Consider the following 14,285-nt stretch of genomic DNA (forward strand, 5'->3'; position numbering starts at 1 on the left):
TTACACACACATCACCATACCTTATCATACTCAACATTACACTCAATTCACCACACCGCCACGTCACCACACCACAGTCATCACCACACAAAAGCAAAACTATACTCACCACTTCACTCATCACCATACCCTACCGCAGCAGCCACCACACTCCACCACTCGTCACATACAGTAATCACCACACACCGCTAACTTCATCACCCCCTTCTCATCACATCATCACCACAGCTCATCACTCACCATATCACACCACATCACTATTTCCCAAGCAAAAGGGCAATTCTAATATGCAACCAGAAATTACTACATTAATTTTAATATGCAATTTTTAACTCAGTAAAGTCAAAAAGTGTAGACCCAAAAAAATAAATTAAAAAAATGAAAGATAGGATCATTCTTCTGTGTCTAAGCTAAGGACTTTAACATATTTACCCCCAGTCCACACACACACACACACACACACACACACACACACACACACACACACACACACTAATCACTCTCCAATACCTTATAATTAACCTGGTCTATCCAAAATCAAAATTATCGAAGGTTCAACTAAAACTCAAAATTCCAGAAACCTCGAAATCGAACCACCAATAAAAGAAAGTAAATAATAATAATAATAATAATAATAATAATAATAATAATGGATAATAATAACAATAATAATAGTAAGGTAATATTTTTTTTCTAGTTTTACGCCGTGTCCCCTTTTCTCGAGGCGTTGCCCCTGGGTAGCGGACTTTGGTTTTGAAGCGTGTAGCATTCTATGACCCGATTCCCTTCCTGATCTTACGCCTCTTGGGTCTCTTGTCAGGCGCTCAAACTTAACTTCAAAATCAAAATGTCTAAGGTTCTAATTCCCTGGGGTGTGTGGGGTTCGGTGTTCAAAGTGAGAATTGAACCCGGTCTATCAAAATCAAAGGTTCAGTGACACAGGGGTGAGGCAGTAAGGGGTAGGAACCGTGACCAAAGCACTCACCCCTGCTAACCCCACCTGCCTCCCTCCTCCCCCCTCCCCATCCACCTTCCTACCCCCTCCCCCTCCTTCCCAACCCACTCCCCCATTCCCCCTTCCCCATCCTATCCCCCAACCCCCACCCCCGACCGTTACATCCACGGGAGTCACGCCGAGCTCGCTCGCTCTCTCTCTCTCTCTCTCTGGATGAGTGACTAACCAAATCGACAGCTGGAAGGAGTCAGGGATCATCGTCAAGTTAGGGAATAAATGAGGCACTATCGCTAATCAATAATCTCTTTACTATCAGTCATCCTTATCAGTTTCCTCTGAGATAATGGCATTTTATCACCTGCTTTACGCCGTTCACTTTAACCTGACCTAAAATCTCCATCTGTCCCTCTCGCCCGCTAAGCTATAACAAGAAATCAACGCGAAAAATATGGTGCTAGTCACGAAGAAGTGCGCTGAGAAAGGACGAAGAGTAGTACTGTCTTATCCCGCCACTGAGCAACGGGAAATATATCGCACAAGGACGAAAATCACGGAAAAGATAAGGTGAGCGAAATGTAAAGAGAGGCTGCGTGTTCGTCTTCCTATTACGGTAATACTACGGCTCTACGTCCCTCCCACAGCACTTCTTCGTGATTAGCGTCACATTCTAACGTTTATCTCTTGCTTAAACCAGCATTCAAGATGGGGAGATGGCAATTTTAGGCCAGGTTAGAGTAGAAACAGTATCACTTTTTTGCGAAGTTTCTCATACTGGCAATATACGTGAGACCAACACACCGACAGGAACAGACAACAGAGACAGACACACAACAGACGACAGACAAAGGCAGACAACAGACAGGAGAGACAGACGGACAGACACACAACAGACAGGAGAGACAGACGGACAGACACACAACAGACCGAGGCAGACAACAGACAGAAGAGACAGACGGACGGACACACAACAGACAGAGGCAGACAACAGACAGAAGAGATAGACGGACAGACACACAACAGACTGAGGCAGACAACAGACAGAAGAGACAGACGGACAGATACACAACAGATAAAGAGGCAGACAAGAGACAGACAGACGGACAAACACAACAGACAGAGGCAGACAACAGACAGAAGAGACAGACGAGCAGGCACACAACAGACCGAGGCAGACAACAGACAGAAGAGACAGACGGACAGACACACAACAGACAGAGGCAGACAAGAGACAGAAGAAAATGACGGACAGACACGAACATAACTGACAGACAGACAGGGAAACGTCCACACCCAATATTTCAGAAGTACTGCAGATGAACAGACAAACAAACAAAACACACAGACACACAGACAGTACACACAGATACTGACCGAGAAAGACAGCAGCTACAGTAGACAGACAGATAGACAGACACAGACAGAGGAGACCCTGCACACTCAAAGCCCTGACCATCAAAATGCAGACGGGGAGACAGACAGAGAGAAAGACGAGGGAGGAGAGGGGAGGGGAGATCTCCTGTCTTACCTCCCCTGCCGCCCAGACACCTCCCTTCTTTCAGAGCATAATATGGCTGCTCTCTCTCTCTCTCTCTCTCTCTCTCTCTCTCTCTCTCTCTCTCTCTCTTAAAAGCAGAGCAGAATCAGAAATAAACAAGTAAGGAAGAGCTATTAGTATGCTTCCTAACCGTACCAAAATGCCGACAAAGATACACTATCTATCTATCTATCTATTGCCAGACACCTCAATCCCGTTTGGGGTGGCCACAAACAAATCGCCTCCAAGTCGCCCTGTCCCCCGCCATTTCACTGCCCTGCTCCCAACTCACACCCCCCTCTCTCATATACCTCTCCACCCCATCCCTCCATCTCATCCTCGGCCTCCCCCTCCCTCTTCCCCCCTCCACCTCACTCACATACACTCTCTTCGTCAGTCTTTCACCCTCCATCCTCTCCACATGTAGAGTATAATAATAATAATAAAGATAAAGCTAATTCCTTTACCCAATATAAATACATAAATAAATACATAAAAAAACAAGGAATCTGATATTAACAGTAAGAGGTATATTTACAGTATCTTTAAAACAGGATGGAGTTGCATGTTGAAAGCAGGGAGACAGACTGACTCTTGAATTTTCAGGGTATAAAAATACGAGCCAATTCCTTTCCCCCAATAAATAAGTAAAATAAAATAAAATAATATAAGCACACAATCTGACATGAAGACTAAGAGAGAAATTTGTCTTAAAAACAGGAAGGAGATGCGTGTTTTTGAAGACAAGGCGGGCAGACATAAGGAAAACAAAGGCGAAGGGAAATCTGAGGCAAATTTCTTTACTCCAGAATATAAAAATAACAGTTGAAGCTCCCTGATGTCTCTATGACGGGGGAAAAATATATGTGTTAGGAGATGGAGAAGCAGCACGGTGTGGAAGAGCATGTTAATGGGCAGTCTCGAAAATAGATCGCTAAGGAAATGGTGTCAGGGAGCCTCCTTGACGAGAATACAGGCGAGAGGTGAGGACTGAAGGGGCTGGAACACTGGAGCGATTTTCTTTACCCCAATACAAAAAAATATGGCAATTATAAAGACTACGAAGACTAGTATGACTGGTCTGAATTTGGAGAAGATAAAGGGATGGAGATGAAGGTGAAGACTGTGGGTAACTAGGCTCCTTTTGCTCTAACTTGGCCTAGATCCAGTCCTTCAGCAACTTACTTCACCTAAGGCAGTGGCGGGAAAAAGACATTGCTACGGCTCTACATCCCTAGCCTAGCATTTCTTCGTGACCAGCGCCACGTTTTCATCTGCTGTCACACTTTAGATTTCGAGATGAAGTGTTGACAATTTTTGGCCAAGTTAGCGTTAGAACACTATAGGAAACTGGAGCACTTTACCTTAAGCAAAATTATAGTTAGACAAATGACATTAAAATATCATAAACACAAGAAAAATCTGTCCTAAAATAAATACCCCGGACCAAAACGAATTCCAGACAAATATGAATACCACACACACACACACACACACACACACACACACACGCACACACACACACACACACAAGCATTATCAACATTACAAACAGGCCAGTACAACATGCACGGGACGATCAACACAGGTTTATCAATACACAAACTCTACGGACACCACTCTCCATATCTCAATGCTCGAAGGAAATGTGTGTGTATTTCTCTTTTACATCTAAATAAATAAATAAATAAATAATGTACAACTGTTTTCTGAAGTCATGGTTTCCTTCCCAAAATTTAACTTCATTCTTGTCATTTTTTTCTTCCATGAGTTTTCTTTTTCTTTTTTTTTTCATTCAGTGGACAGACAAAAATCAAACTGAGGGTCAAAGAACGAAAAAATTCTCCTACTTCGTTTGCAGAGGTAAAAAAAAAAAACAATATCCAGAGAGTAAGCACGCGATACTCTCATACACCTTCCATCCAGTGACGCCAGGTAAAGTCATAAACCGGAAACCACTTAACAGAATACATTTGCATACATCCTACTGCACCATACATTTCGTAGTTATGATAAATTTGAAACGTATCTGCCAACTCAGCATCGACAGTCTGACCAGAAGAACACCACGGGAAGAACAGAAGAACACTAGAACACTGATAACTTACGAAATCTTAATACCGCAAACTTACGGGTGAAAAACTGGTGGTTCTTCTATGTGTGTGTTATAGGTTAGCACATGTAGCACTGATAACACCAGCACACAGTGAGAGCACCACACCGCACGACACCACGGCACCAGGCACACTACACACCACACCACAGCACCACACCACCCCCTGCCTCACCCCCCCTCCTCCTCCCCGCCCCCACCCCACCCCACCACCACCACCTGTCTTACCTCTACTTATTTCCTCTCCCCTTTCCCCTCCCGCTCTCCCTCCCCTCGTCACACCCTCTCACTTCTCCCTTCTCCCCCTCCTCCCACCCCATTCTGACTCTCCCCAACTCTCTCACTTCACTGTGCCTCCTTCCCAGTCTCTCTCTCTCTCTCTCTCTCTCTCTCTCTCTCTCTCTCTCCCTCTCTCTCTCTCTCTCTCTCTACCTTCTACATTCCCATCCCCTCACCCCGTCCTGCCTCATTACCTACCCCCACCCCTATCCTGCCTCACTCCACTCCCTGCCTCACCTCATCATCATACCTACCTCACACCCCCACCTCCACACCTACCTCACTCACCCCCCCCCCCGGCTCACAAACCACACCACAACCACAATTACCACCACCACCATCACCACACTGACCTACACTAAAACCACAACCACCATCACCTCCCTCTCACAACTACAAATACCACCACCATCACCACCACAACGACCAACACTATAACTCCACCCACAACCACCATCACCTCCCCCTAACAACCACAACTACCACCATCATCACCACCACAACGACCAACACTACAATCACACCCACAACCACCACAATTACAACAAACACAGACGTAAAACAATTAAATAAACAAACAGATACACAAACACTCTCCCTTTCCTTCAATAAACACAATTTACTGATCCGTTCCTTCCTTAACTCCCTCCCTCCTTCCTTCCTTCATTCCTTTCCTTCCATCTTTGTTATTAATTCATTTCCTTCTTCCATCTTTCTGTCCTAACTTCATTTATTTTTTCTCTCCCCCTCCCTCTTCCCTCTTCTCTCTCTTCCTTCTTCCTTCCTTCTTTCTCTCCCTCCTCCCTCCATTCCTCCGTCTCTCCCCTCACATTCTTCTTCCTTCAGTCTTTCTCTTTCTTATATCTTTCTTTCCTTCCCTCTATTTCTTCTATTTCCATCCTTCTATCCTTCCTTCACTCATTATTTCTCCCCTGCTTTCTCCTTCCTTCCTTCAATCATCATTTATTTCTTCCTTTCTTACCCCTACAATCCTTCACTCCCACTTTTTCCTTCTCTCTCTCCTCCCCTCCTTCCTTCTCTTCCTCCTCCATGCCACCCATAAACAAAAATTAATGACCCATTCCTTCCTGCTTTCCTTCCTTTCTTTTCTTCCCTCCTCCTTCCTTCCTTCCTTCCTTCTCTCCATCTCCTTCCTTCCTCCTTCCCTCAGTCATTCCTTCTCTCTCTCTCTCTCTCTCTCTAGCTAGCTAGCTGGCTAGCTTGCTAGCTACTGTATCTATCTATTTCCGTTGTAACACTAACACACGGAAGAATGAAGAGATGATTTGGAAAGAGAAGATGAAAGGAAGTAGGAAAAGGAAAAAAAAAAACGACAGAGGGAAGGAAAAAGGGAAGTAGGAAGGAAAGGATGGAAGAGTAAGGAGGAGGAAAAATTAAAAATTGAAGTAAATGAAGTGGAAAAGAAAGAAATAGAGAAATGGAAGGAGGGAGGAAAGGAAGGAAGGAAGGAAGGAAGGAAGGAAGGAAGGAACGAACGAACGAACGAACGAAGGCAGACAGACATAACAGAAAGAAAGAAAAAAAGAAATGATGGCAGGAGACCATATGGGGTTTAAAGAAGGATGGAAGATAGGATGGAAGGAGATCAAATCAGGTATAAGGAAGGATGGAAGGAAGGATGGAAGATAGGATGGAAGGAGATCAAATCAGGTATAAGGAAGGATGGGAGGACGTTAGAGCAGGTATAAGGAAGGATAGAAGGAAGGATGGAAGGTAGGATGGAAGGTTAGATCATGTACAAGGAAGGATAGATGGAAAGATGGAAAGAGGTTAGAGCAGGTATAAGGAAGGATGGAAGGTAGGATGGAAGGAGGTCAGATGGGAGGGAAGGAAGGATGGAAGGAGGTTAGAGCAGGTATAAGGAAGGATGGAAGGCAGGATGGAAGGAGGTCAGATCAGGTATTAGGTAATGAGGCAGGACCACTCACCACCCACCCCACCCTACTTACCACACACCTCTTCACCTTCTCTCCTTCACCTCTCCCTCTCTCCCTTTTCTCTCTTCTTCTCCCTCTCTCTTCTCTTTATTCTCCTCTCCCTCTCTCTTCCCTTCTTCTCCTTCTGTTTTTTCTCTTCCAATTCTCTCTTCTTCTCCCTCTCTTTATTCTTCCCCTGTCTTCCACTTCTCTCGTCTTCCCCCCTCTTCTTTCTTTATTCTCTTCTTCCTCCATCATCTCTGCTCCCTTCTCCATCTTCTCTTGTACTCTCTTCTCTCTTTGCTTCTCCCACTCTCTTTCATCTTCCATCATCCACACATCAGAGCATTATTTCATCTTATCTCAACTGGCTGATAAGAAACACACCCTTAACTACTGTCAGAAGAGGACTCTAAATGGTAAAACAACTGGAAGAGGAGGAGAAGAGAAGTAAGGAGAAGGAAGGAGAAGAAATGAAGGAAGGACTGAAGAAGGAAAGATAATTATTTAAAAGGAAAAGCTGAAGGAGAGAAAAAGACAGAAGATAATAAAGGGGAAAGAGAAGGAAGGATGGCAGGAAAAATAAAATATAAGCACTAATAATTTCCCAGGCTCCTCTATGATAAGTATAGTAAACCTAAAACATAATTATTTGGCCTCCCTGGTGAGACAAGCATCAAAGGTGAAGGCAAATCTCAAGTGCAGTGAAGTACAAGAATACAGTACTTGCCTCATACACACTGGACCCTGAAGACAACATACTGCTAATCCTAACCCAACATCCTATCTATCCATCTATATATCTGACTATCTATCTATTACCAGACACTCTAATTCAGTCAGGGGTGGTCACAAATGAATCACCTCCACATTACCCTGTCCTAACCAACAGGCTGTCCCCTCTAAAACTCACACCTCACTCTCGCACTTACTATACCTCTCCACTCCATTCCTCCATCCCATCCCACTGTCATAAAAGAGGTTAGCAGCTTCCAGGAACAAAAGTACACCTAATCCTGAAACACTATCACCACCATACCCAATGACAGGAGACAAATATTATTCACTCACCATCTGAAGTCCATACAGGTACCAGTTTTAGTCTTTAACCTTCAAAACAACTAAAACAAACAAGCCAACAATATCAAGGTGACCAAAATCCATCCATTCCATCACTGTCTTTCACACTCTCATCTGGAGTGCATGGGTCCAGGGCTAGGCTACTTGATTCAGACATTTAAAGTTAACATGACCAGTCGTTCATACATGAGTGGCATTATGTGACCAAGAAAACCAGCCCCCTTCAGATATCACCCTTATGGGCTACATCTGATTGAAGCAGCTGAACCTACTAAATCACCAGATGTCAAAATCAAGTACCAGTAGTTTGCAAGGCTAGAAGCAAAAAAATAAATAAATAAAAAATATAAATGTAAATCACATCTTGTTTATAATACTGGGAGAAGTCACACATCTGAAGGTAGCAAAAAGGACATTTTGTAGATAATGTACAGGGAGCAGAAATTTCTTACCTTGCATGGGCCCTTCTCAATCAGCGCCATCACCTGTGGGGGAAAAAAACATTGTGAAATCATCATCATCATCATCAACATCATCATCACCATCATCATTTACACCAACCTAACCCTATTCCCACTATTTTATATGTGGTGGGTGTTGGCAGGAAGCAGAAACAGGTACATTAAAAGGAATATTAATGTAGCTACTACAAGTGATATATTGTACTGCCTCTTTGTTTCCAACCCCATCACTGACCCTTTAATGAGGTCTTCCCCTGACCTGAATATAAAGTGTGGGGCTGCAGCAAAAGATACACGATCAAACACACCACCAAACTGCCAGAGATAATTTCTTCTTGCGTGGAGAATGTATGGAACCTGCCTGAAGCATGTTTATTCTAAACTGAAGAAGATCCATAACCCCTTTCTGCTCTGGTAATGGCCAAGCATACTCAATGTGAAGGGTTGGTCTAACTTAAACAAGGAGATTTATTCCCACTTCATAACTATGGCTTTGTTGAAATTCTTGCAACCACAACTTAGGTATGTGTTCTCATCAGTTTAGGAAGCTCCCTAACACCTCTTCCGTAACAATTTATTTTTGAATGTGGCTGACTAATACCATTTTGTATGTTTTTGTGCAGAGTACGGCAATATTAGAGTGACTTAAGAAGCACAGAAAAGGATGAAAAGGTGTAATAAGCATGATAAATCACTTAAGAAGAGATGTTAGGGAGCTTCCTCAACCAATGAGAATATGGACCTTAGTACTGAAGTTGTTGAGTGGCCCAGTTCCATCAGGTAAAAATAAACCAACTATAGTTAAATGACTGACAGCCAACCTCCACTACTCTCATTATTCTTACTTATCTTGTGATAAGCTCCTCAGGCCAATATCTTATGTCACAGATATGAGTCTGTAATTCATAAATCATTATGTAAAGACTGATAAGGCTCTGCAATTACATGAGACCACAGCACCACTTTACCACAGTAATGCTAAGAAACAAATGCAATGACAAGATCAAAGTATAAGGATATTATTTCTATTACAGACCTGTGTTTATTAGAATGAGTTAAGTTATTCTCCTTGGCTGTATTGTTTGGGTTAGTTCAGTAGACGGTTTAGCCAAGAAGCCAATAAAACAACTCTTGCCTCTCCTCCCAACTGAAGCCATACGCCACTCTGTAATACCAGTACCATAACTACCCTGGGGATTAATGGAGAGAGAGAGAGAGAGAGAGAAACCCCATTCAATTCAGTTTACGCAATGCTAAAAATACTCCATAAACTAAAAATACCTGTTGCAAATTCCTCTGTTCTGCTTGCACTAATGTTAATACTTCTACTGTCCAAATAAGTGGCCTAAGTTGGCATCACAAATACAATATCTAATGATTTAACTGGTTCATATAAAAATAACAATGAACCAACTAAATTTTAAATCTCACATGGATGCTAAATTAACCTGCCTTCCATTACAATAGAAAGAAAATCTACTGTACTGTAATCACATAAAAAATCAGCATGTTTACAGAACATAGAAACAGTATTACAGAACATTCCACATGCATCAAAATGCAGCTGCTACCTTTCACCTTGCTACGTACCTAATGTATCCCCAGGAATCAAGGAAAAAGTTTCACTAAAAACATTCTAATAAATAATTTTTACATGCAGAATAAAAAATGACGATCATCTCGCTTTTTCCTTACACTGAATCCTCTTGACAGATTAATTTAATCCCTCGGCACTGTGTTATCCACGATGTGCACATCCTTTCTAGTGTACAGGACAAACAGAAGCCTGATAAAGCACGCAAGCATAAATATTACATAATCATACTCGAAGTGTCAAAACAAAAGCCGGACTTCCCCTTTAAAGGAAACTCTAGCATATGGCTGAAGTTCTATCCCTAGCTGGTCCAATACAACATATATTAGAGCCACACACCTTAGTGGTCCTTGGGAGGTGCCACTGCAGCCCTCGACACTGATATTAATGGTGAAATTGGCAGCCACGCCCAGAAAGTTTAAAGATCCCCCTCCCGCGTCTGGTTCCGTTTTGTTTACTTTAAACAGGTGTTTCCTGAATAAGCCTTGTGGTTCTAGGGGTGACCACTTTATTTATTCTATCATCTGTGATGATGCTTTCAGTCTCAAAAGACTAATGCATCTTCCAACTACCAGAAAAGAAACAAGAACAACTATCACTTAGGGAACAAAATAATATGCCCGTGCTATAGTAGCGTCCCTAGAAACACAATCATTGCTATTCCCGTTTAAACGCCCCTTTCCATTTTCTAAAAAAATCCCATAATAACTTAACATGGGGACTGTTTATCCTGAAGTAAATGATTACTAAATGGTGGTTATGAAGAAAGATAATAACAAATGAAGATTAGAGAATTACAAAGAAATGAGGTGCTATGAAAGATAAAAGGCTACACCCATATTTGGTGTGGTTGCTATGATCCCCGAGCCTGTAAAAACGTTAATGGTTATGGGTATAGTAGCCGTGGGTGCCAGTGCTGTAGGCGTGGATGCTGTAACGTCGCAGATTGTATTAAAAGTATTTATATACATAATACTGTCTTTTTCCTCACCTGCAGATGGCATGAGGTATGGTTATCGAATGAATCTGGGTCGGAGAAAGAAAAAAATACTTGGGTTTTAATGATGATTGTATTTTAACCAAAGTTCACCATATAATAAGAACTCATTGGTCATGGTGATTTGTCCAAGGCAAAATTACATGTAAAATTAGATTGAAAAGAGAAAAAAAACAAATTATCTTATCACATGCCATATGGTTTCGGTAGACTTTACATACATTTTAGGTGCAACAATTTCTCAGTTGAATAAAATTATCTATAGATACGCCCTCGAAAACGCTAAGAACGAAACTTGCAACCCGAAATGACTTGGCACGAAACCTCCCAGAGCAGGGTAAACACACGTCGCTTTAGAAGCTTACCATTATTTTCAATATTTTTCAATTATGATATTAATTTTCAGGCTGTAAATTTCATCGGCGAATTCCTGCCATCCTGGAGAGACTTCAGGACTGTAAGGAATCTATATGTAGTCATGTTTAGCTTTAAAATTTTGATACGGCTTGAGAACTTGGTGAAAGCGATTATGTGAAGGTTCTGTGACTATTAACAAACCTGGCGCTTTTGATATCGTGTTTTCCCCTTTGCTGTTCTAAGGACTATTTCTAATTGCTGGACGCAAGTTTATAGGTTTAGATGGAGTAAATATATTTAACTGATAGCTGGTAGCCTTTGTTCTCTATACCCTCTATTTTCACATTTACCGTATGTATTCTACTTTATCATTCATATTCATTAATTTCTAGCAGTTCTCATATTCATTAATTTCTTACTGTTCTCATATACATTTTCATTTCTGGCAGTCTTATATTCCAGCATGAATTGGAGAGGGCTACCGTATGGTGAAGGTTGAAGTTATTTACGATGAAAACTGTACCTCCTTAAATATTAGCCTTTGTTGAGTTTGGTTTTAAATGCAAATAACACTGCAGCTTATAGAACACTTCTCTTGCACTCACATTACTTTGCCGTGCATGTTAATTGCCACTTTTTGAGGGGGAGGGGGAGAGAATACAATTTTTGCATTAAAACCCAATTGTTATTATAGGTAGTCAAATTAACACTATTGTGCGAGAGATATAATAGTGTAGGTGAAAAAGTCTAATAACTAGTATTTTCAAGATTTCTCATGTTTGCTTCAGTGGTATATATACAGTATATATATATATTTTTTTTTATGTATCATACTGAGAAACTAATGCAAAAAGGATACTAATATATGTAGATTTGGCAGTGTCTTTGAAAAAAATCATGTGCAAATCTCACTTCTGCAGCTGTTACTCCTTACAGTATAGATCTGGAGATGCATTTTCTCCATCCAGCAGCTCTTGTCCTTATAATACAGTATTGTATATACAGTACGTTATTGCAAGAACTTAAAAGACGATATCTAGGATACAGTGGTTATTCGTTCTCTCGTTGGATTTTGCCTTTATAAGAATGTTAATTGTCTGGGTTTAACTGAGTATAAGCTGCATACAGTACTGTACATATCTCTATAACAGCTACAATGGATACCGGTACTGTAATATGTAACATAGGCAGTACATATCAGTAGCTTCATAGTAAAGTATGCAGTATAGCCTATACTGAGTAAGTAACTTACTGGGACTGAAGGCCTCTGATTGCACAGGCACTATTGTAACAAGTATCGTACTGTGTTATTTGCTGTCATAGATGATTTTGCCTCAGTTAATGGAGATGGGCCAAACTGAGTAATTTTTCATTCTTTCATTCATCATCTAATCCTGTATTAACCCATGAGGAGCACTGAGAGTAATTTTAATGCCAGTTAATAAATCATTTGATATGCCAGTTCTGTCTGACCATCTAATTGCTGCCTTGTCATGTTCATCCATCCATTGGAATTTTTTCTGCCTTTAGGGTTTGTGAACATATTGTTCACTGTTGCTACTACCCTGTATTACAGGTATTTTGTAGTTTGTCCATAGCTTTGTGAGCTCATGGGTGTCATGTTTTTGAGTGCATGTTATGTTGTCGAGATTGTAAAACCCACGTTGCTCCAAGGACAAGGATATCAACGGCCATCCTGCACTTGATACCAGTACCATCTGGATTGCTGCAGCAGCAGCAGGAACCATCTGGGTAATGTAGAGGAATGTAAGTTTGGTGGCGGCAGCGGAGGCCAACGCCAGCTCGTCATGCATTGCAACAGCTTTATTGATGAGGGAGTGATATGTTGTCATCACCTCTCTTTATCAGAACTATTGTCAATGCATCTATGCTTCTAAGTGCTTGTTTCCATCTTCAGCACAAAGGATGACATAATGACAAACCTCAGACCACTCTCAGATGTGTGCATGTGAGAGAGACCAATCCACAATCCGAGGCGTGCGTTTGAGGTTATCAGGTCATGACAGACCCCACACTGCCTCCCCAGAAATGGCCCAACCGGGTGATGCAAGGTTGTGGCCTTTTGTCGAGGTGGTAGAGGTCTGCCCACACCGGGGCAGCCGCCATCGTTGGCCTTCACATTCCATCATGATCTCCTTAATGAGGAGGAAAAAAGGGGAAAAAAAAAAAAAAAAAGAGTGCCATATTGTGCATTATGCTGGGCAATAGCTTGTAGGTCTGTTTACAGGTAGGGAATATATCTTGTCCATTGGTGTTATTCATTGTGGAACAGAAAAGTTATTTTAAATATTGAAGTTATGTGTTTGATAGCTTATAATCTCAGTTAAGAGTGAGATACCTCAGGTGTGTGTATCTTGCATTGTGTCCCATTATTGATCCTTCAGTATTAATCATGCCATTAAGCCATTGAGTGTACAGAACAGGAAAACTCCTTTTATTTCATTCCCAGTTGAGCTGAAGGGGCAGTCAGGTATTACATTGCCACAGTTTTTGAACATTGTTAATAGATGGGACAGTATAATTTTTGTCTCTAACAGCTGACACTGATTTTTCCAATTTACCTTTCTCTGACCTCTCAGTGGGTAAACTGTAATGTTAGGATGGACACCAGTATTATAAATTATATACTGATTACACATAAGTATTTGGCTTATAATAGGACTGCCTTTGAAGTTGTATATTGATTACTAAAGTGTTGATTGCAAAGGAGAAGGAGGCCTAAGATAGATTTAGTTGGTGAAAAGGCAGAATGGAAGTCAAGAGACTAAGGGTAAATGTGGAGTAAATGAATCACTTGAGTGGATGGTGGCATTGTGATGGCAAGTGGTGTTTGGTCATAGAGTGTGTCAGAAGGATGTTGGCAGTAATTACAGTGTCTCATGTTTTTGATAAATGGTTACACCTGAGGTGCAGTGGTGTCAGAGGTAGACTGTGTGATGGTGTCAGGTAGGCTATGT

At 41.6% G+C, this 14,285-nt stretch overlaps 1 protein-coding gene across 1 annotated transcript in view; it reads right to left on the reverse strand.

Moving 5' to 3' along the window:
- jar (Myosin heavy chain 95F jaguar) overlaps positions 1-10,382 on the reverse strand; it is a 58,142-nt gene extending 47,760 nt beyond the window's left edge. The window contains exons 1-2 of the mRNA XM_080266733.1: positions 10,293-10,382; positions 8,351-8,383 (exon numbers count right to left, since the gene is read on the reverse strand). Of these exons, the coding sequence (XP_080122859.1) occupies positions 8,351-8,380 (30 nt within the window). The 5' untranslated portion in view covers positions 8,381-8,383; positions 10,293-10,382. The remainder of the gene's footprint in view (positions 1-8,350; positions 8,384-10,292) is intronic.
- Positions 10,383-14,285: the final 3,903 nt, after the last annotated feature.

The sequence above is a fragment of the Coenobita brevimanus genome, chromosome 21 (assembly GCF_032717465.1).
Source record: "Coenobita brevimanus isolate Jiangsu-jjx chromosome 21, ASM3271746v2, whole genome shotgun sequence".
Taxonomy (NCBI): domain Eukaryota; kingdom Metazoa; phylum Arthropoda; class Malacostraca; order Decapoda; family Coenobitidae; genus Coenobita; species Coenobita brevimanus.